Source organism: Marmota flaviventris, chromosome 9 (genome assembly GCF_047511675.1).
Source record: "Marmota flaviventris isolate mMarFla1 chromosome 9, mMarFla1.hap1, whole genome shotgun sequence".
Classification (NCBI taxonomy): Eukaryota; Metazoa; Chordata; class Mammalia; order Rodentia; family Sciuridae; genus Marmota; species Marmota flaviventris.
The window spans coordinates 88710192-88730788 of NC_092506.1; the positions used below are offsets into that span (position 1 = coordinate 88710192).

Consider the following 20597-nt stretch of genomic DNA (forward strand, 5'->3'; position numbering starts at 1 on the left):
CCTTTGCAAAAAGAGGAAACTATCAACCACAATGCCCTTCTGCATGCAGAAGTTTTTGCTGATAGAAAGCTTTCTGAAGAAGAGGAACTTATGTATTACAAATATAATGGGGGTTTCTGATTAATTATGATAAGGGTCTTCTGGGGGGGGGGTGGTCCTCTGGCCTGTTTCAGAAAGAGTGGAGAAGTCTTCTTTGGTGCATAGAGATAATGTGTGGCAGACACATAGTCCTGATGTTGCTAGGCCACTAGGAGGACATCTAGGTATCACTCAGAAGGCAGAGTCAAAAGAACAGGTGAAGAGACTGATCAAACCACAACTAAAAGCTACTCTGAGGCTTTCTTGCTAGTTGGTGAGCCACTGAGTTCTGTTCATTAAATCAATCTGTACGAAAACCATCCTAAGGCATACTTTGGTCAGATTTCTGCCCCCATTGTTCCATCCATGCTACTATTGTTGGGCTCCTCCGTGACTTCTGCATCACCAAATCATTGAATTTCTCTTCCAGTTCTTGTTTCTTTATCTAGCCCATAACGGTAGAGTTTTTCAGTAGATATACTCACATCTGTGAAATGACATATGTAAAAGGATACTTGTAATGTTTTTGTAAAAAAAAAATGAAAACAAATCCAAAATTCATACAAATAAGGTAATCTTAAATTATGGATTCATATAGTGGGTTACTATATAGCTATTTAATGGAATGAGGCCATCCCTCTCTTACTGATACAGAACAGTCTCTGAGAGACATCAAATGAGAAAAAGTGAAGAGTGGGATAAGAATATGGTTCAGGATGCTATCCTTTGGGTAAAAAAAAAACACAAAATTTAAAGGACATAGTTAGTTAATGTTATAAATGCATAGAGAAGATGAAAGGATTCATAAGAAATTAGTAGCATTGCTCACATCTGCACCAGAAAACTGGGTGGCTGAGATGAGAGAAACAGAAAAAGAAAAATCATTTATTTTATTAAATAAATGTTTCTTTCCTTTTGGATTTTTGGGTCATTTTTATGTATTTCCAATTCAAAAAACTAGTGTCAAATATTTAAAATAAAGAAATTACACTTTCTTTTTTCCCCAAGAAAAAGTCTCTTGTGATATCAGAGGAAAGGAAAAGGGTGCGGTGGGGGTTGACAGGATGAGGGAAGGGACACAAAAGGGGAAGGACATCAGAATGAGGTTGAATGAATTATTCTGTGTGCGTGTGTGAATGTGCCATGAATTCCACCTGTATATATTCCTGTAAATACATGAGTGGAAGACCAGGGGAGTAGAGGGTGCATGGGGAGGAGGAGAAGGGCAAGGAAGGAGGAGGTACTAGAGACTGAAATGGAATAATGTATATTTCATGCATGATTACATCAAAACAAACCCACTATCATGTATGGTTATAATGCACTAATGAAAAAAAGCATAGAAAAAGAAAGAAAGAAAATGTCCTTGTGATTATGATTAGTGCTATCTAGGAACTTTCTGATTCTCCTCCCAGGTGAGTGAAAGGATATCATTTCCCCATCCTTGGCATTAGATTGGGCAATGTAATTTTCTTTGGCCAGTGAAATGTGAACAGAATAATGTCTGTTATCTCCACATAGAGCTTTAGGAGTTGGTGTGAGAAGTATCAGTAACTCCCTGTGCCACAGTGAAGGGCAGAGCTCAAGGTCTTTTACTAGCCTGGATCTTGAAGTGAGGATGACTTAAAGACCCAAATAGAACACCATGATGCACTTTCAGTGGAAAGACACTGACAATTGGGGATTGCCACAGCACAGCCTGACCTCAACTTAGTGACACTTGATTTTATAACAATCAGTCCTGAACCATATTTTTTTTTATCTCTGCAGTATCCCATATAACTTTATCTATTCCCAGGACTTGTGTGAAGCCACCAAACTGCCAGTTATATTTACTTTTTTTGAGCTTCAGATTCCCTTATCTATTGCTTTTTAATGCCTTTACTTGGTTATCTTACAGAAATTATAAATCTAACAATGACATGATTCCTCCTGACTCTTAACTTTCTCCCATAAAATTATTTCTCTTCAGGTCTTCCCCTAACTCTGTTGAAACCACTGCCATCCAAGAAGTTGTTTAAGCCAGAAATTTAAGGAGTATTCTTAGCAACTTATTTTTCCTTATAACTGTTTATCTAATCCACCATTAAATCTGAATAATGATAAAATATAACTCAAATCCAGTAATCTCTCTAAATCTTCCCTGAGATCCATCATCTGTAATAGGCTTTTAGCCTGGGTTCTAGTTTTCATCACTTCTTTCTTCCAATTCCCTCCAGCTAATCACTCAGAATAAAGATGGATTGTGCCACTTTGCATTAAAAATAAAATATATCTTTAATATGTCTGAAAGACTCCTGCTGATTTGATTCTGCTTACCTAACATCATCTTCCTTTCCAATATATCTCCCTTCCAAGACTCTGATCAGGTACTTATCTTCATTCAGTTTCTTGAATCTGCCAAGATTTTTTTTCACCACTAGACCTCAACACTAATTTTTCATTTTCTTTTCTTAGAATGGTCTGTCTCCTTTTACTCATCCACCTTGCTAATTGAATTTTGATGCTTTTTTTTTCATTACTGCTCCAGAGAAACCTTTTCTAACCCAAAAAACTTTAACAGGTAACTCCTCCTTCAACATTATTCTCCCTTTACATTTTGTCATTTAAAAAATAATACTTATGTCATTTGTTGTTATATGTAATCTACATTCATTTATTTGATTTCCTTCTCCCACTAGCTAAAAAATCAATCAGGTTGGGTTAAATGTGGTTTCCTTACTATTCTATACCTTGATGTGTGGTATTTAGGTAAATCAACGAAAGACTGAACAAGTTTCTATGTTGTAATTGGTGTGGTTTACGGCATATGACTTAGTGGTAACAAATCTGTCAGATGATTGGCATGTACACCCAAACTCTTATCATACAGGGTTTTCCAGACACATAATGGCAACAAGAGAATATTTTAATGAGAAGGTGAAGATGTTAAGAGAATTTTGGTCTCTAGGACAGCAGAGAATTTTGCTGAAGAAATATTTGAAATGAAACAGAGGTCACTGAGCTCCAAACAAGTTGTTTCCCCACCTGTAAAAGTATAATGTGCACTAGATGATATACCAGAGTCCCAGGCTCCAGCATTCTTAAATGTCACTTCCTGAGATTGCCAAGAACCATTGCCATAGGACCACTATTGACCTGCTTCCTTTTTTTAGATGTTTACGGCACATTTAAAACATCTGAGTTGGTGCAGAGAACAGGAGCTTTTTTTTGTGATGTGCATGGAACCCACCCATGGAATGTAGGATCCTAACACACCTATTGGCAGAACATCTGTCAAATCTCAGTCCACAATATAGGTTTTGAACATGAATTACTCCAGAAAGCAAGGAACAGAACAAAATTAAAATCTTTATTAAATAATAAATAAAATAACCACAAGATACACCCTTTCACTTATTGCACATGAGCATTTCTCACTTCTGTGCAATGTAATTCAAGAGCAAGTGAAGAAATTTAGACAATGCTCCACGACCACAAAGATGTCTGCGAGGTTCGTCTTTGGCCACCACACATACAGGAATAATCAATCTTTCTAACTCACAATAAATTAGATGAGCAATTATTAAATTAATTCAAAAATTTCACATTGTCTTCTCCTGATCTTTCTTAACAACGTAGCCGGCTGTTACTCTTCAGTATATGTGTCACCGTCTTGGCATTCGGGTCAAACTCGAACTGTAATGATCCACTAAAGAAATAGAAAAACCCTGAAAACATAGATGAAGAAAATGATGAGACATTCTTTAAATTAATCAGTTTCACAACCTGTATAACTTAAAATAAGAGTGAGCAATAATGGATGACATTTATTAAGAAGTTCTCTGTTCCCGGCATTATGTTGCATGCTTTACATGTTTTATCTCATCCATCCTTGTTAAAAAAACAAAAAACAAACAAACAACAACAAAAAAAAGTAAGGTGTTATTACTGAGGACGAAACTGAAAATTAGGAAGGCTTTGTATTTTTCCAAAGGTAATATCTCTAATGAAAGATTGAAGGATGATTCCCTCTCCTCTGTCTGACTCCAAAGCCAGTGCTCTAAACATTACATTATATTGTCTTTAAATGGGATTTTATGGTTTTTCAAAACTTTTATCTGCTCCTCTTTCTTCCCAACCTCTCCTCCCTCTGCTAGGTCAGAAATCACAGAATGGGAGGCAATTGAATCCAAGAGAATCTGACTAATGGTAAAATGTGCCAGAGGTTCATTTTCCACTTTGTATACATTATGGTGAAGTTGTCTGAATAACAAGGTCATCAGCCTCTTGAGCATTATGGCTGATAGATCAGTGTCAAGCCCTGATAGCTCCCTCCAAAATCTGAGCAAGCAAGTAAAAGTTTTGCTTCAGAGTAAGCAAGCACAAGTTTTGCTTTGCCCTCTACCCTTTATCGGGAGTCAAATTTTGTCTCTTTTGAGTAGATGGGAAGACAATTATTTATTTACAAAAAAACCAATGTAAACAATCGCAGATTGCAACAGAAGTCCAGTAGAGGCCTCTTAAGGTAGGATAGGATTGAAGGGACAGCAGAATGAAATAGGGGAGAAAAATAATCAGTCATCAGTAAATCTGGCTCACATTTGGTGGTATATTAATACCAACATAGGGATCTTAAAGATACTGGTTTCAGCATAAGGATGTATCCTTTGATTTTGTATGGAGGCATGAAACAGAGACTAGAGATTATTCAATAAAAAACAAAATATAAAACCAATCTGTACAAGTTGAAAAGTTAAAAATTTTAGGAATAGAAAGAGAGCAAAAAGAGTAGAAGACTGAATGATTTAAAAACTGCTTTGATTCTTCATTTTTTTGTGATGTTTTAGCAACTTTATGTAGGTACCATTTACATAACATAAAATCTACCAATTTTAAGTGTACTGTTTAATAAGTGTTATATAAAGATTTGTACACAAATGTTCACAGTAGCATTTTCTATAAATGGGCAAAGAGTCAAAACAGTCTAAAATATACTTTAAAACTTCATTTTGATGCCATAAAATGCCCCAAAGTACCCCACTGGCAATAACATGAGAATCCTCTTACCAGATTCCTGTAGTACAGCATCAACCTTTGTCTTCACTCCTGGAAAGTCATCAGCTATTCTTCTAGGGAAGCCTTTCTCCATGGACTGGCTCTTTTCATCAAATCTGCACCAAAGAAAAGAAATTCAGCTGATTGTTGTATAGAAGTCCTGTTACACAACAGTATGAAATGATGTCAATGTTCTAGAGTGGAATTATAGATACTTCTCCACTTGTACAAAGAGGGGTTAAACATTTTGAAGGCTATCATAATGTCATTTCTGGGCTTATAAACTCATCATATGAAAGAATATTTTCTCCAGAAACAGGGTCATGGTGCTACAGAGGTTTTATGTATGTATGTATGTATGTATGTATGTATGTATGTATCTAAAGTCGATTTTCTAAGCTTGGACACATAGAACCCAAGTATCTACCTGCCACAAATTCATGAGGACAACATGTACATAAGATGCAAAGTGAATTAAATCATTTGGTTAAAAACAAACTTCTGGTCATCTATCACACAGGGACCTTGGCTTTGTAGCTTGCAATACCTGGGTTTCCCAAGGTAGTCACATGGTGACTGGTAATAGGGTGAGAAGTAAATGTGCCTTTGGACCTCAGTGGGCCCCTCCTGATGTCTTTTGGTGTCTGAATATGTAGACAGTGATTGCCATTTTCAAAGCTCTTTGCATCTGGAAAGTTGCAAAGACTAAACTTATCTTCCTCATAATCACAAAAATTGAAATTAGAGAAAGAGAGTGGGGTGCATGAGTATCCTTAAATAAAGAAAATAATTTCCCTCCAAAGTTCTTTCTATTGCACCTTACCTCCAATATTTGTCTTCTACAAAGAAGTATGTTTTCTTTTTTTCCTTATCATAAACAGCTGCATCTATTTTCCTTATGGTTGGAGGAAATCCAAGAATGTGGATGACTTTTGGGTAACCTGCTTGTACCAGACTTCCTCTGACTGCCCAGAACTTATTTCCTGTTGAAAAACATTGCTGCATTAAGAGAAGGTCCTGGTTTTAATGCCAGCTACTAACCCGAGGTCTAGATGCTGGCATGTTGAATAAAAATTTCCTGAATGAGTGAATGAATGAACAAATAAATTAGTAAAGAACTCTGATTCAGTACTCAATTGCTGATGAATTTTTAATCAACATTTCTAACCTAGACCTCCCTCCCAAATGTCATATCAGTAGATCAGTTGCTTTTTGGACACTTCCTCTTAGGTAGTTCAAAATTGTCAAGTCTAATTTGTGTTTCTTCTGAATATTCTAGAAATCCACTCAAATTCAAGTGAATTGGGCCAATGGATTCCAATTAATCCCTCCACATTTATTTTATTATCCTAGCCCAGCCTGAATTCCTTCCTCACAACAAATAAGTTATGAGCCAAGGGGGAAAAAATGGAAATAAAAAACTTAAAAGGGAACAAAGTGCCTTTTGATACCACATATCAAAATTTGTGGGATGAAGAAAAAAAGAGGATATTTATAGGCATAAATGCTTATATTAGAAAAGAAAATAGGTTGCAGTCAAAAAGATAAGTCAAACTTAAGTTATAAAAACAATAGTGGAATAAATTCAAAGAAAAAATAAAGGCATAATAAGGATAAAAAATTAAACACATAGAAAATAAAAATGCATTAGAGGATCTACAAAGAACTTAATTCCCTGAGAAGACCAGTAGAATTATTGTGTCCTATGAGATTGATGAAGAAAAGTAGAAGTCAAAAAGAGTCGATATGAGAAACAAACAAACAAAAAAAAGATAACTTCAGCAATAATTTATTGCAACAAAATAATGTTCTGAAAACTTTATATCAATTGATTTGAAAACAAGTTGGCAATTTCCTACAAAAACATGTTAATAAAACTAACTCAAAAAGTAATAGAAGCTCAAATAAAATGTAATACAGGGGAATTGCACCATAAATCTAGTCTAAATCTAACAAAGCAGCCACTGAGCCTAGATAGTTCCACTGACCTATCCCTGCCCTCATATTACAGTATCTAACCTACTGAGCCTTGTATCCCAGAGCTATTCTCATCTTATTATCCTTTAGGAGCATCCTGGCTATTCTTGGCCTTTGCTCTTTCATAAAAATCATGGAATCAAGTTTTCAAATTCCATGAAAGATATGTTGACATTTGAATTGATAATGTTATTTATCTGTAGATAAATTGGCATTTTGAACTCATTGATTTTTTTTTTCTGTCCATCGATATGAGATATCATCTATTTATTCAGGAAGCTTCATTGAATGTTTTAAAATAAAGCTTATGATGTTCTTTGTAGACATCCTTAAAAATCATTGACACTAGGTCTTGCAGTAATAGATCATCTAAAATGTAATAAAATGGAGTGAACAAGTTAAAAATTCTTGTACAATACTTGCCTTTAAAAATAAAAACAATGTCCTTGCTACTATCTTCATATGCAGCATCCAAGTCTGATGGAAGAGAGGGCCAAAATGCAGAAATCAAATGCAATTCAGGTTGAAAGCTCCAGGGGGATTTGCGCCATAAATATCTGCAATACATAAAAATGATTTACAATTGTATTTCTTCATTAAATAACAAATATGTAGAAATAGACATATAAGTAAAAGAAACATAGTCTTCTTACTTCCAATCGGTGCTAATTAATCCTTCTGCAGAAGCCTAGATTGGATCTTACTACATGGGATTCTAGGATAATGAAATCTACTGCAAGTCTATTAACCAGTGCCAATATGATAATTTAGCTTGATTTCATTATAAATGTCTGTAGAATGTTGTGTATATTATTTACCCATTAATATTTTTTCAAAAATTATTATATACCTCTTTATACTTGTAATTTTATTTGTATTCATTTAAAAATTTTTGGTACTGGGGATTGAACTCAGGGGCACTTAACCACTGAGCCATGTCCCTAGCTCGCTCTTTTTAAAAAATTTTTATTTTGAGACAGGGTTTCACTAAGTTGCTTAGGGCCTTGCTAAATTGATGAGGCTGGCTTTGAACTTGCGATCCTCCTGTCTCAGCCTCCCAGGTTGCTTGTATTAGAGGCATGCACCACCACACTTGGCCCTCTTTATGCTTGTATATGAATAGAACATCTTAGTAAAGAAATGAAGAAAATTGGTAGCAGTGGTTGCACATAGGAAGGAACTAGAGAACTGTAAGTCAGAGATGGTGGGATTTTTCTTATACCTCTGTGTCTTTGGGTACTATTTAAATATTATGCGTAAGCCCATATTGCTTTTTCCAAAACTGGTTAATTGAAATAGTAGAATTTTAAAGATAAAGATACTGCTCTGCTTTTAAAGGTACACCAGTACTTTTTGAAGAAGTCCTATAACCTGTGATATTTTAAAAGTAAACAAATAGGTAAAACCCCCTGTCTTCATGGAGTATACATTCCAGTGACCAAGAATCATCCCTTGTAAGTCTGTAAAGAAATGACCTGGACAATTCTTTGGAGATGTTAAAAATTCAATAAGAGCCAGATTTGAATGTTTTCAAATGTATAGGAAATTTTTCATTTAAAAATCTCAACCAGGTTTCTGTTTGTTTTCCTTTTTAGGCATCGTATAGCAAAAGGATAGAGAGAAAGATTCAATTTTCCAGCCTGACCTGTCTTTAAAGAATAGGATTTCTCCCCTGAGGGTGCTGACTGCGTCAAAGGACAAAGCAGGATCACACATGGCTGGTGTCCCAGGTTCTGGTGGGCTAGACTGGGTGGATACCACGGAGTTCTGAAAGGTTTCAGGGGCAGGTCCTGAAGGAAAGAGTTGGGGAAGCAAACGTGAGGGGAAAGGTGATGCATCTGTGGACTTAGATGCTTTGCCAACATCCTCAAGGTGCTGTGAGCTGAATCACCAATACTCAGGTGGCATCGTCGCAAAGCTTGGATGCCTGTTTTGTCCAGCATCACTCACCATAGAGGGACTGAATGCCATCCACATCATCCTGAGAAAGGCGGAAGTGGTCCAGGTTCCGGTTGGGTTTGTAGACTGCATACATCAAGGCTTCAGGGTTGGCCGAATGAAAGAGACCCAGGGAGTGGCCAAGTTCATGTGCAGCAACCAGGAATAAATTGGTCCCTATTGGTAAAACCATAAATCTTCAGAGTCTAACATTGATTTATTCCATAAATATGCATTCAGAACACATGCCAGCTATACAGTTCATTCTTGTCTGTCCCTTGTTTATGGACAGGTTTGTTGATTGGTATGTTCCATACTTCAAAGAGATGCATGTGTGTTTCAAGGTTAACAAGTCAATATATGGGAGAGTTTTTCACTATATCCCGCCTTAGTTCCTTTTTGGGGCAGGAAAACTAGGTCACTTTTCCTATACTAATAGTGATAAACATTATTTCCAAAAGATATTTCTTTCAAGACACCAAGATTGATTTTCGTTGTCTAAAAATAAAGTTAGTCATTTTTCAGATTTAGTAACATGTACCAGTTTCAGCCTTAGTTTAAATTAATCACAGAGAATTTAATTTACATATTCCTCAAAGTATAAAACTAAGATATTTCCTATGGGGATTTAGCTTGATTTGTTCTTCTCCCTCTTCATCATAGTCAAATAATTTTTGATTGTCAAAAATCTTCCCAGTAATAGGTGCCATTGGATGTGCAAACTTTTTAATTTAAAAAAGAAACTTGACAACAAATCCCATTAGTATGTACAATTATAATGCCCCACTAAAATATGGAAGAAAAAAATAAAATATCTGTATCAAAAATTATCAGAACTGAAAAACAATAGACACATTCACAATTGTGTTTGGACATTTCTCTCAGCAAATAAATAGAACAAATAGAAAATCAGAATACATTGGACATGGAAAACACTAAAATAAATAACAGAAACATGCCCAATACCAGTTTTCTGTAGCACAAACATAGCTGGATTCTACTTTTCTTTAGATTATAAAAAGAGTTTAATTAATAGTACAAATGACTTCACCAAAGGCCTGAACAGTTATGCAGAAATGAATAATCATTCAAACTAGATCTTTTCATGTGGCACAAAGTTCAGATCTATCTACTCAGCAGAGATGCTCTTTGCATTTGCTTTGAAGATCTCACCCAATCTCAGAAATCGTAATTGTTTCAACCATCTATTTCCAAATTTCGGAAGCCAAGTTAATTTTTGCCATCATATTTAGATTTAGTAAAGTCTTTCAGAACCAACTTGGGGGAAAAAAGAAAAAAAAAGCTCCCAAGCTAGCAGCAGGATGTACTATGTAAACAGATAAACTAGAGATTTACTCACTCCTAGCACTTTCTCCAGATCTTTACTTTTAAAAGGAGGCAAATGAGAAGAAAGAAAGGAAAAAAAAAAAAAAAAACTCAAGGGCACATTTTAGAGTCAGAACAGACTCAATGGAATTCATTCCTCAGTAATCCTTCATAATTTAAGTGATGAAAAACAATTAAAAATGCCAGTCCTAAAACAGCCACAAGATCTCGAGTTGTGGAAATAGATCAAATGGTGCTTATTGCATTGTATATGGCGAGGGCAAAGAAGGAAATGCACACATTTTATAAAATTCTTCAGCTGGGTGCAGTGGTGCACCCCCGTAATCCCAGCGGCTCTGGAGTCTGAGACAGGAGGTTTGCGAGTTCAAAGCCAGCCTCAGCAATGGCGAGGTGCTAAGCAACTCAGTGAGACCCTGTCTCTAAATAAAATTCAATTTTATTAGGCTGTGGATGTGGCTTAGTTGTAAAGTGCCCCTGAGTTCAATCCCCAGTACTCCACCCTCCCCACAAAATTTCTTCAAAAATGATTAAATGAAGATAGGTACTTCTAGTTACCACTCAGTTAATAAGAAATCTCAGTTATCAGTCTATTCCACTCACTGCTCACTCTGTACAAATTATTCTTAAGTAGCTCAACATTTTTTATGAAATTACCCTCAGGGACTTAATGACCCACCTGATGCATCCTCCGTCCACTTTTCATCATCGTCAAAGTGAACATCTCCATAAAGTCCAGACCCAGGTGGATAGGCATGAGCCAAACTTTGTCCTGGTCCATCAAAAGGTTCAAAGTCTCCATGTGCTGGTGGAAAAACAATTAATGTAAATATGAGTATTCAGATTTTTTAAAAATTCATTTTAGTAAGATAATACCAATGCAATGATCTGAATGTTAGTGTCTCCTCAAAATCCATATGTTGAAACAATTTCTGGTATGAAAGTATTAAAAATGGGCCCTTTAGGAAGTAATTTGGTCTTGAGAGTTTAATGAATGGGATTAGTGTCCCCTATAAAAGAGGCTGGAGGAAGTCTCTTGGCCCCTTCTACCAAGTAGGAACACAGAATAGACCCTCATCAGACACACCATCTGCTGGCAATTTGATCTTGGCTTTCTCAGCCTCCAGAACGCTAAACAATGAATTTCTGTTGTTTGGAAATAACCCAACCAAATGTATTGTTTTTTTAGCCTGAACTGATCGTAACACGAGATGAATTGGTATTTTATTTCATTACCTCCAACTGCAAATGAGATCATTATGTCAGCCTCTCCTTCATGCATCCTGGAGAATGTGAGTGGAGTCACCTCCTCCCAGACTTTCAGAGCTTTCTCAATGGCAGAATCAACAGCATCTCTTGGCAAATCTGGCGTGTAATTCACAATTCTGGATGAGAAAATGTGAAGAAAGTAATGTAATGTTTTCTCCTGTGATACAGCCAATCAAATTTCAATAACATGTGAGGACCTCTTTGGACCCATTACCTGTAAGTAAGGTGGTTTTTCACCCACTTTGGCATGCCAGGAAATGTACTGAAGTGACCAATGTCAGGGACTCCACATCTGGGCTTGTTGATCACTTCCAATGTGTTAGAGTCCAACTTTCCTGTCACTTCCAGTCCAAGGAACTTCTGCATTTCTTGGATTTTGTTAACAACAGGACTACTGTCCTTTCTTCTAAAAACATGTTTTTCATCTTTTGCAAGGTTGTAGTATTTTTCTAGGTATTGCTAGTGGAACAATAAATACAGTTCTTAAGTCATTCATGTCACTTTTTAGCCATTTACTTAAATTTCAAAAACATTTTAATTATTTCCCTGTTTATTGAAACAAAAGTAAGTATCACATTTGATTTGATATTTCATTGAGATGTCTTATTTTATTATTTCATTGTAATTTAATTTCTTAGCCAAGTGAGGAAATTGATATACTTGTGTAAATACTTTGAGTAAAATATCTAATTTTTTTCCACTTGACATTGCTAATGTGGACCTGGCTCAAGACTGAAGTGAGAGAAATTCTTTCGTCCACACACAGCAAATAATAATTAAAGTACTATTACCTGATATTATTTAAAGACCAAAATTAGCATGTTCTCCCTCCTCAATTATTTTAACATAGCCCCAAAGTTACTACCACTATTCTGTTCCTGAGTAATTATTCCCACTTCCTGTGCCTTTCTTTCCCTCTCTGTTAAAATGAAACCATTCTTCACCTGCAGCGCTTTGACATTTGCTAATGCTAATTTTTTTTTCCCCAACACAATAACTTCCAATCAAGTCATGCTGCTTTTGAAAGATCAAGCAGGCATATGTGTTTCTCTACGTGGGCTGGCCAGTAGCTGCAGTGGATACCACCTTTAATTACCTGGACAAGATCCATGTTTGGGTCCTCTTCCTTCATTGCCCCATTCAGAGGATAAGCTGAACAGACTGGCAGACACAACAGCACAAGGAAGGCTAGATGCTTCATCCTGACTGCCTTCACCTGAAGAAAGCTCCTACTGGCTTCTATCTCTACCTTTCAGTGGCTACCGTTTTATAGGGAAACAATGTTTAGATCACCAATAGCATGATTCATATTTGTGGGTTTTTAATCTGAATGACACCAAAAATATTCACAAAAATTCAATGTGAGTACGATATAGCCTACATCAGTAATTTCCCTCCACTGAATAAACTTGAAAACATGACTAATTTCCAGGAAGTGGTTTCTGTGTTTGTAAAGAAGAAAAAGAACTGGGTGGATAATTCATAATTGTTTATTTTCTGGGAGATTGCTGACGAGCCTGATAAAATCTCAAATATTTAGATATTTTAAAATCAGTGCAATTTCCTTAAAAAGGCTATATTTTAATCTCAAATATAAGCAGGCAAGGAATAAATAGATTGATGGGACAAAATTCCAAATACAACTGTGGCCTAAATGTGGGGCTTACTATCTAGGGAAATCTAATGACAGATATCTCATTTCCAAAATCCTTGTTTTTAATGAGTATTACAGATTTTCAGAAGTATATGCTGGACCTGGAGTAGGAGGACTGTGAGAAGGAGCTGAGCATGAACAGGAGAACCTGTAGGGGAAGGAGGACACAAAGGAGAGAACTTTTGGTGTTCACTCATTCTCCATTCCAGAATGAATGATATGGACACAGTAATTGCTTTGTGAGACTTAATAAGTTGAGATATATTAAATTGCACATTTGACTAAAATGTTCCTTCTAGCTTCCTTCTCATCTTAGCTTTTCAAATTATTTTTATCCTTTTTTCATTCTCCAAAGGTACAAAGGAAGAGATGGATTGAAATTTGTTATAGAGAATGATTTCAAATCCTTCCTTTCCTTCACTCACCTTTACTCATGAATAGAATTTCCTTTTTTCTCTTTTCTTTTTTACTCGCACAAATACAGTGCTTTCCATGCAGTAACACAAACTCTGCAATAAATGGTCAAATTAACCTATTAATATAAAAGACCCTGAAAATTTTGTTGTATAGAATTACATGTTTTCTCTCAGTAAAGATAAATTAGTTCTACCATCTCTGAAGTATGAAAATCCAAAGTAAAGGGACATTAAATTAATTAATGTGTAGGAAATGATCTTTTTAGTACCATCTACCACCTCCACCCTACCTGAGACAGACTGGACAGGTTGGATGTCCAAATCCAGGAGACTACAAGAAAGACCTCCTGACCAGAGTTGGGGAGAAGCTTGGATATGCGCTGAGCCAGATGAGTCAACTTGTGGCTTAGTGTAGCCAGTTTGCTCCACAATGAGGTAGAGTAGAATGGAATCAGCTCAAAAATCAGAGGGAAAGGATTGACAACCAGACCCAGACAAAGACAGATGGGTTGGAGCAAATATACCACCATTTCTTCAGGCAATTACTTTGCACCTGAAAAATGAGATGTAGATAACTTCATTTGAAGGGTGGTTATGTATACTTGATGCTGGGGAGCAAATGTCCTTTCATTTCATTCCAAGTTCTTTCAGAGGCAAAGCTCATTGGTTGGACAAAGCCAGGATGGTGCACTTAGGCAGTGATTAGACAAGCTCTGAGATGCCTCATATTCAATGGAGTCATAACTTTATTAGTGTTGGCACATCCTATTAAGAGATCTTATGTAGTAGTGAGAGCTATAATTATGATTATGATTGTCAAAACATCAAACCACATACCTCACAGTAGTGATGTTGGTGTGTAAACTTATCCTGCATTAAGCCATAATATCTGGAAAAAAATAGTGACTTTGGCAGGGGAGTCCTATTTGTCTTTAAGTAATTTATTACTTATTAAGTTTATTGGAGTATACATACTGTCAGACAAGCAGGCCTTAATTAATCTTTAAGGAAAGGTGAAACTCCTAGGATAGAGTTTCTATTAGGTACCAGTTTCTAAATGTAGTATGTTATTTCTACTCTTTAGAACCACCCAACAAGGTTGAAATTAGGATCAGAAAACTTGAATGATAAATTCAAGGTCATCTAACTAATGAGTGGAAAGCGATTTCTCAGAACTGTCATCATAGAACTCGGCCACTACAATTTGTAGGTTTATCAAAGATCTCTTGGCTTGGACTTTGGTTCTGTCTCAACATCTTTCTCTTGGATTTGACCTTCTGATATTTTTCTCTTGCTCTTGACACTTATGCCTGAACTTGCCTTCAATTTCTTCATTAGTTGCTGTTCTGTTCATCTGAATGTCTTGCTAATCCAGCTACTTCTTTTTTTTTCTAGTTTGCTTTAGTATATTGAACATCTTTCTAAAATTAACTATGAGAAAGCCATTCTAATTCAATGGAAGAGATGCTGAAAGATTCAAGATTAACATCCATTATCAGCAATGTTAAATTGAGGGAAAGATCAGTGAATTGTGCTCATAGAATTCTGCCCCCATGGGAGACGGAAGGGTCAAGCCGAAAGCCATCAATGGGAAAGATGAAGAAAGATGGGCTCTCAGCGCAGGGGTTTCTGGCTAGAAGCTGTTCCTTGATCACTGTGTCAATTTTTTCTCCCAGCCCCCTCAGGCTGATTCTTTAGACTAAGATGGTGGAGATGGTGTTTGCTGTAGAAACAAAGTGGCGGGCTGAACCCAGAGGTAGTGCTGAAAAGCTTCCCGAGTCACGCTTGGCTCAGGCTTCTCCAGGGAAGATGGACAGAGGAACTGGTCCAGGTGGCAGGACGAGCTGGGATAGCAAAGAGAGAGAGAGAGTCTGCAATGCTCATACAAGGGACAGCAGTCCAAACCCTATCTTGCATAAGCAGATGGAGTCACATGGGGGATGTCTTGCCCTAACCTGTCTCTCATGTGGGACTGACCTAGCCCTATTAAGCTCTTGGTGGGCAGCCTGGGAGAGCGGGGATCAGGGTAGCCCGGTGTTGGACAGGATACCATGGGAGACAGACCCCATGTGGTTTCTGGCTCATCTCCATCTCTCAAAGCTTTTGGACATGCACACAGCTAGACGAAGTCTCACGGGCAGAGAACTTTGGAAAGCTTCTTCTAGTGAGCCTGGGCAGGGGTGGCAGGGTGGGGGTGGGGACTGCCTTGAGAAAGCAGCTGAGGAATGGAGGGATTGGGATTTTCCAGAGACTTCAGAGATGATGCCTGGTCTGATAGCCTAATGAGGTAGTCCATCCTGACCTCTCTGGGCAGGGTTGGTCAGGGAAGACAGAAAAACAGGCCTTCCCAAGACCCACGGGGATGAAAAGTGGCCAAGAAAAGCCAGATTTGGGCTCCCAGAACTCACTGAGAAAAATAGAGAGAGGGCTGTAAAGGATTCTAGGTGCAGGCTGAGCTGAGGGCGCCTTCTACCCATGATTCTGTTCTTAAAATTGGCTTAGAGGTAGAGACAGCCCTTCCTGATCTTCCAAATCCCGGGAGATAAAGGGACCAGCTGAAGGATGGGCTTTGGGGCATCCAAGGGCACAAATGTATGACGGCCACCCCTATGGAACTCAGCAGGGACCACAAAGTTCCAGCCTCAGTTTGTTCTCAGAGCAACAAGCACAGCATGGGGTTTGGGGGGGGGCTTCAGTCTTGGAGAAATGGGCGGGGTTGCAGGTCTGTCTTCTTGGCCTGGGAATATTTGGGATTCCCCAGCTGGACCATCCAGATCACCCTTCTGGAATTGCCAGCTCTCTCCTCTCTCCTCAGCGGACAGGAGAGTGGGTGGGAGGGCAGCTTCACCCAGTGGGAGCCACCACCCCTCTCCACCGGACCCCCAGCCCCTCTCCTGGGCAGGACTCCCGGGGCCACACAGGCGTGTCTAGATCTCCATGTCCACGGGGCGAATGTTGCCCGTTTTGTGCTCTCTGACCCACAGCTCTCTGTCTTTGGCCGGGTCCACTTTCCGAAGCAGTTGGTCCACAGGCTCGACTGTGCTTTGGTTGAACACATCTGTCTCATGCCGCAGCTGTGTGTACTGACACAGATCTTGCCGGATCATCTCCACCCTCTCCACCTCCAGCCGCTCCAGCTCCAAGTGGTGGTCACCATCTCTTCAAACCACTTGGACTGGGCCTGGTTGTAGAGGTCCACACAGCGCATGAGGTCATCACCAGCCTGTGTAGACTTTCTCAGTGCCTTCTTGATGTCCTCCTCCGTCTTGTTGCTCAGCTTGATCTCCAGCTGCTGGGTCTTCATCTCCAGGTCTCTCTGCCGCTCTGTGAGGGCTTTCCAGGCCTTCTCCACCGACGCGTAGCAGCTGGCGAGCTGCTTGCGGAGGTCAGCGATATGGTGGTCACACTTTTTCATGTCTTTCTTGAAGTTTTCATGAAAGTTCATTAAGGGCTTCTCTACCTCGCTGTGAAGCTTGGCAGAGAACTTGAGATGAACTTATGCTTCATCTGCCAGACTCTTCTTCACCTGGGCCCAGGCTTCTCCCAAGGAGCCTTCCTCCTGTGCAGCCAAGGAGTTCTGAGAGAGCTTAGCCAAGTTCTTTGCATATTCTTCTTCAATCTTTATCCTCTCTCGGACGAATTCAGACATTTCTTCCTGCATTTGTTTGCCCTTCAGTTGCTTTGGGAGCAGCAGTTGGAACCCAGCCACCGTGCCATTGCCTTGGGGATCCTTCTTATCAGCCCAGAAGTAGTCACAGTAGCTCCACTCAGTTGGCTTTAGCAGTTGCTGTTCAGGCATGGTGTCTGGGTGAGGGAATGTCACACAATTTATCATCTTCTCTGTGGTGTCAACTTTATTTTCAAGATTATGTATTTTGTCTTCATTGCCTGAGGTTCTATCTTCCAAATGGTCTTGTCTGTGGGTGATACTTTCCATTGAACTTTTAAGTTGGTTTAGTGATTCCTTCATTTCAAGGATTTCTTCTTTATTTCTTTTCAGGACCTCTAATATATCTTTACAGAAGTGATCTTTCATCTCCTGAAGCAAATCTGTTATTTTACTGCTTAACTCCTGTGCCTGCTCTCTTATATAATTCTTTAAGTCATGGAACAGTTTTACTAAATACATCCTGAACTCCTTCTCTGACATTTCTTCGATGGATTCTCTTATGGGAGCAGCTTGGTTTGTTTGGAGCACTTTATTCCCTTGTTTTTTCATTTTGTTTGTGTGTCTTCCCATCTAGCCGTGTGGATCTGAGGTAGGATAGTTTCTACTCTGTAGATTTGAAGTGTCCCTGAGGGTTTCCAGAAACTTGCAGATCCAGGCTCCGGTTTCTGCAGGCTCTCCCACACTGCAGGACCCAGAAGGCTCACCGACCAAGGACGATGGATGAACTCCGGGAGAGAGTGGCAGCTACTTCTTTTGATCCATGTCTCTCTACTCTTACACCTGCAGTTCTTCTTGGCTTGTGCTGCACTGAGATGGTCCAGAAGGTACATGTGTTGACATTTTACCACAATCCACAACTAAGGCTAAGAAATACGTAACAGCTCCTCAATATCAGGTGGTCCAATTCTTGGGAATCCTGGTGAGCTATCCATTTTCAGTGTCCATTGACCTCTTATTTTAAGACTGCACATAATAACACAATTAACATGATTCTGGGTTAATGCAGCATGACGATATCTTCATATTTTGCAACTTCCTTCTTTCATTGGAAATATTGGTTTTATTACAAGTTGGGGTTATTATGCTAAGTCAGATCCAGAAAAAGTGAGTTCATCTCTTTCCCCAAATTTAAATACCAATTTAATTTACTCATAATGGATATGTAGTGTGCTGTTGAATTTGTTTTAGTTTCTTCCTGATAATTTAACCAAGTATTTTATGTTACCAATACTTACTATAGAAAAACTATCAACTGAAGGAGGAAAGTGTGAAAAAAAGGGGTAATAGAGACCTCAGAGTGGCTTCAGTGTGTGTTGTAAGGATTAGAATGTATAATTATATATTATAGCCTTAAATTACTGCTATTATTAATAATAGCTAATACATAGAAGAATGTTGTCTGCACATTGTTGGTATATTTCCAATTTGGATTAGAGTTTATTGTTGGGGTGATCACCAGTGCAGTGGGCTTCTTTGTTGCGAAGAAGTTTGTTGAGGAATTGTTGGCATTTGGAGAATGTAAGAAGGATAAGGCAACTATGATTTACTGAATATTTTTGTCATGGCTGATACTATACTAGATGATTTAGCCTCTTGCACCCTAATGACAACTCTAGAAGTTAATATTATTTCCCTTTTTTTGCATAAAAAAAATAACTCTCAGAAATCCCAGATCACTTACTTAAGATCACAGAGTGGCAGACCAGATCTTTGAGTTTTGCACTATAATCCACAGGACTGTATGCTGCCTCTTCAAGAATGTGGTATAGGTCAAGAATAAAGCAAATTCTTCTTCTCCTTATAGAAGTGTTTGAGGCTAAAGTGCCTTAAATGCTTCCAGCTAGAAAAATTCAAATTCAAATTCAAATAAAATGTAAACAAGCAAAAATCCATACTTTTCAATGCATTTCTGAGCTCATAGACAATAAAGGGAATCTCTAAACACTCCTTCTAAATCATCTATATCAAGTTTCTGAGGTTGTGTTGGTTTGCTCTAGTAAAGAAATCATAACTGACACAGTAGCTGCAATGGTAGTTACCAACTAGGTAGTTTTACAGAAGTGTACAAGCATCTGACATGATTTATTTGGCTTAAGCAGGAGCTTGAAAGATTAATTGAATGAGATGATGATGACACCGCCCTCCCTTTTGGCTTTTTAGTCTTTGATAATATCACTAATCTGTGTAGTCCTCCCTGTGTGTGTGTATGTGTGTTTTCTTCCTCCTCCTCCTCCTCCTCCTCCTCCTCCTCCTCCTCCTCCTCCTCCTCCTCCTCTTCTTCTTCTTCGTCTTCGTCTTTCTGGTTCTGACCTACTATCTTGGCCAGAAAATTTGTGGGGAGCAGTTTTCAATGGCTTTCAGTTGGTTCCTACAGTAACAGTCTTACTCTACAAGTCAGGGAACCAGTAAAAATTTGTCCAAAGAAACAACCATGGGATGTCTGTGGACTGTAAGATGACCTTGACCATAACCTAATTCATCACTTACCTTCATAGCCTCTTTTCTAAACTGGAAGATTGTCATGGCATTTTGGGTACTTTGACTCCAGTGTCAGTTCAGATACAATATCCAGCTGTCCTTACCAAGTGTGAGTCCTCCTATTTCCCTAGTACACAATTATCTTGGTAGATGATCCCAGATACATATCTCTTTGTCTGTGGTTACTAAGATACATGTGCTCATGTATGTGTAGGATGCTGGCTTCCCTTAAAGATATCTCTCCCCCTGACAACTCTTTGTCTGTCTATCTCTCTTCTGCATGTACTTGCCCCTGGAAACACATGACCGATGGACCATAGAGAGCATGGTTCTCTGATAGATACTCCCCTGCTTTTTGGAATCATTTTCAATCTCATGCCTCTGATGGTTAAGTGTTGCTGCCTTCCCTGTCACCATTCTGAGTCCCAGCATCTCTAATGATGCCAAGAGCCCAATTCCACAGTTATAGCTGACACCCTCAACCCCACCCACAGAGAATAACCACCACCGTGTATCTCTGAGACACCCAGGTGTCTCTCTCTAGTGCATTCTTTATAGCTTCAGTGAAAGAGGTACCCTTTGGGCCATCCTAGGAAACAGAACCTAGGGGTGAGTACTTCAAACTCATGTAATAAATCCATTCTGAAGTTTCCATTTTCCTGAACTTTCTGACTCCTTCCTCAATACCTTGCAACAGAAGTATTGGTATCTCTATCTGTTTCGTATGCTAGGGGAC

The 20597-nt window shown here is 38.5% G+C and overlaps 1 protein-coding gene and 1 pseudogene across 1 annotated transcript; both read right to left on the reverse strand.

Moving 5' to 3' along the window:
• Positions 1–3687: 3687 nt before the first annotated feature.
• Positions 3688–12844, reverse strand: Mmp10 (matrix metallopeptidase 10). The gene is made up of 10 exons (XM_027930580.2): positions 12740–12844; positions 11858–12102; positions 11611–11759; positions 11054–11179; positions 9043–9207; positions 8738–8882; positions 7516–7649; positions 5939–6098; positions 5128–5231; positions 3688–3788 (listed from the first exon to the last, which is right to left on the reverse strand). Exons 1-10 carry the CDS (start codon positions 12842–12844, stop codon positions 3688–3690), a joined length of 1434 nt encoding a protein of 477 aa, XP_027786381.2.
• A 3796-nt stretch (positions 12845–16640) lies between these two features.
• Positions 16641–17863, reverse strand: LOC114089021 (growth arrest-specific protein 7 pseudogene; annotated as a pseudogene).
• Between the last annotated feature and the right edge of the window lie 2734 nt (positions 17864–20597).

Bases quoted from the DNA above. Each gene is read 5' to 3' on its own strand.
- Mmp10 (XM_027930580.2), bottom strand. From the start codon at position 12,844: ATGAAGCATCTAGCCTTCCTTGTGCTGTTGTGTCTGCCAGTCTGTTCA. The intron at 9,208-11,053 runs GTGGGTCATTAA...TTTTACCAATAG, and splicing joins GTGGACGGAGGATGCATCAG to GGACCAATTTATTCCTGGTT. The intron at 3,789-5,127 runs GTAAGAGGATTC...CTATGTTTTCAG, and splicing joins TGCTGTACTACAGGAATCTG to GGTTTTTCTATTTCTTTAGT.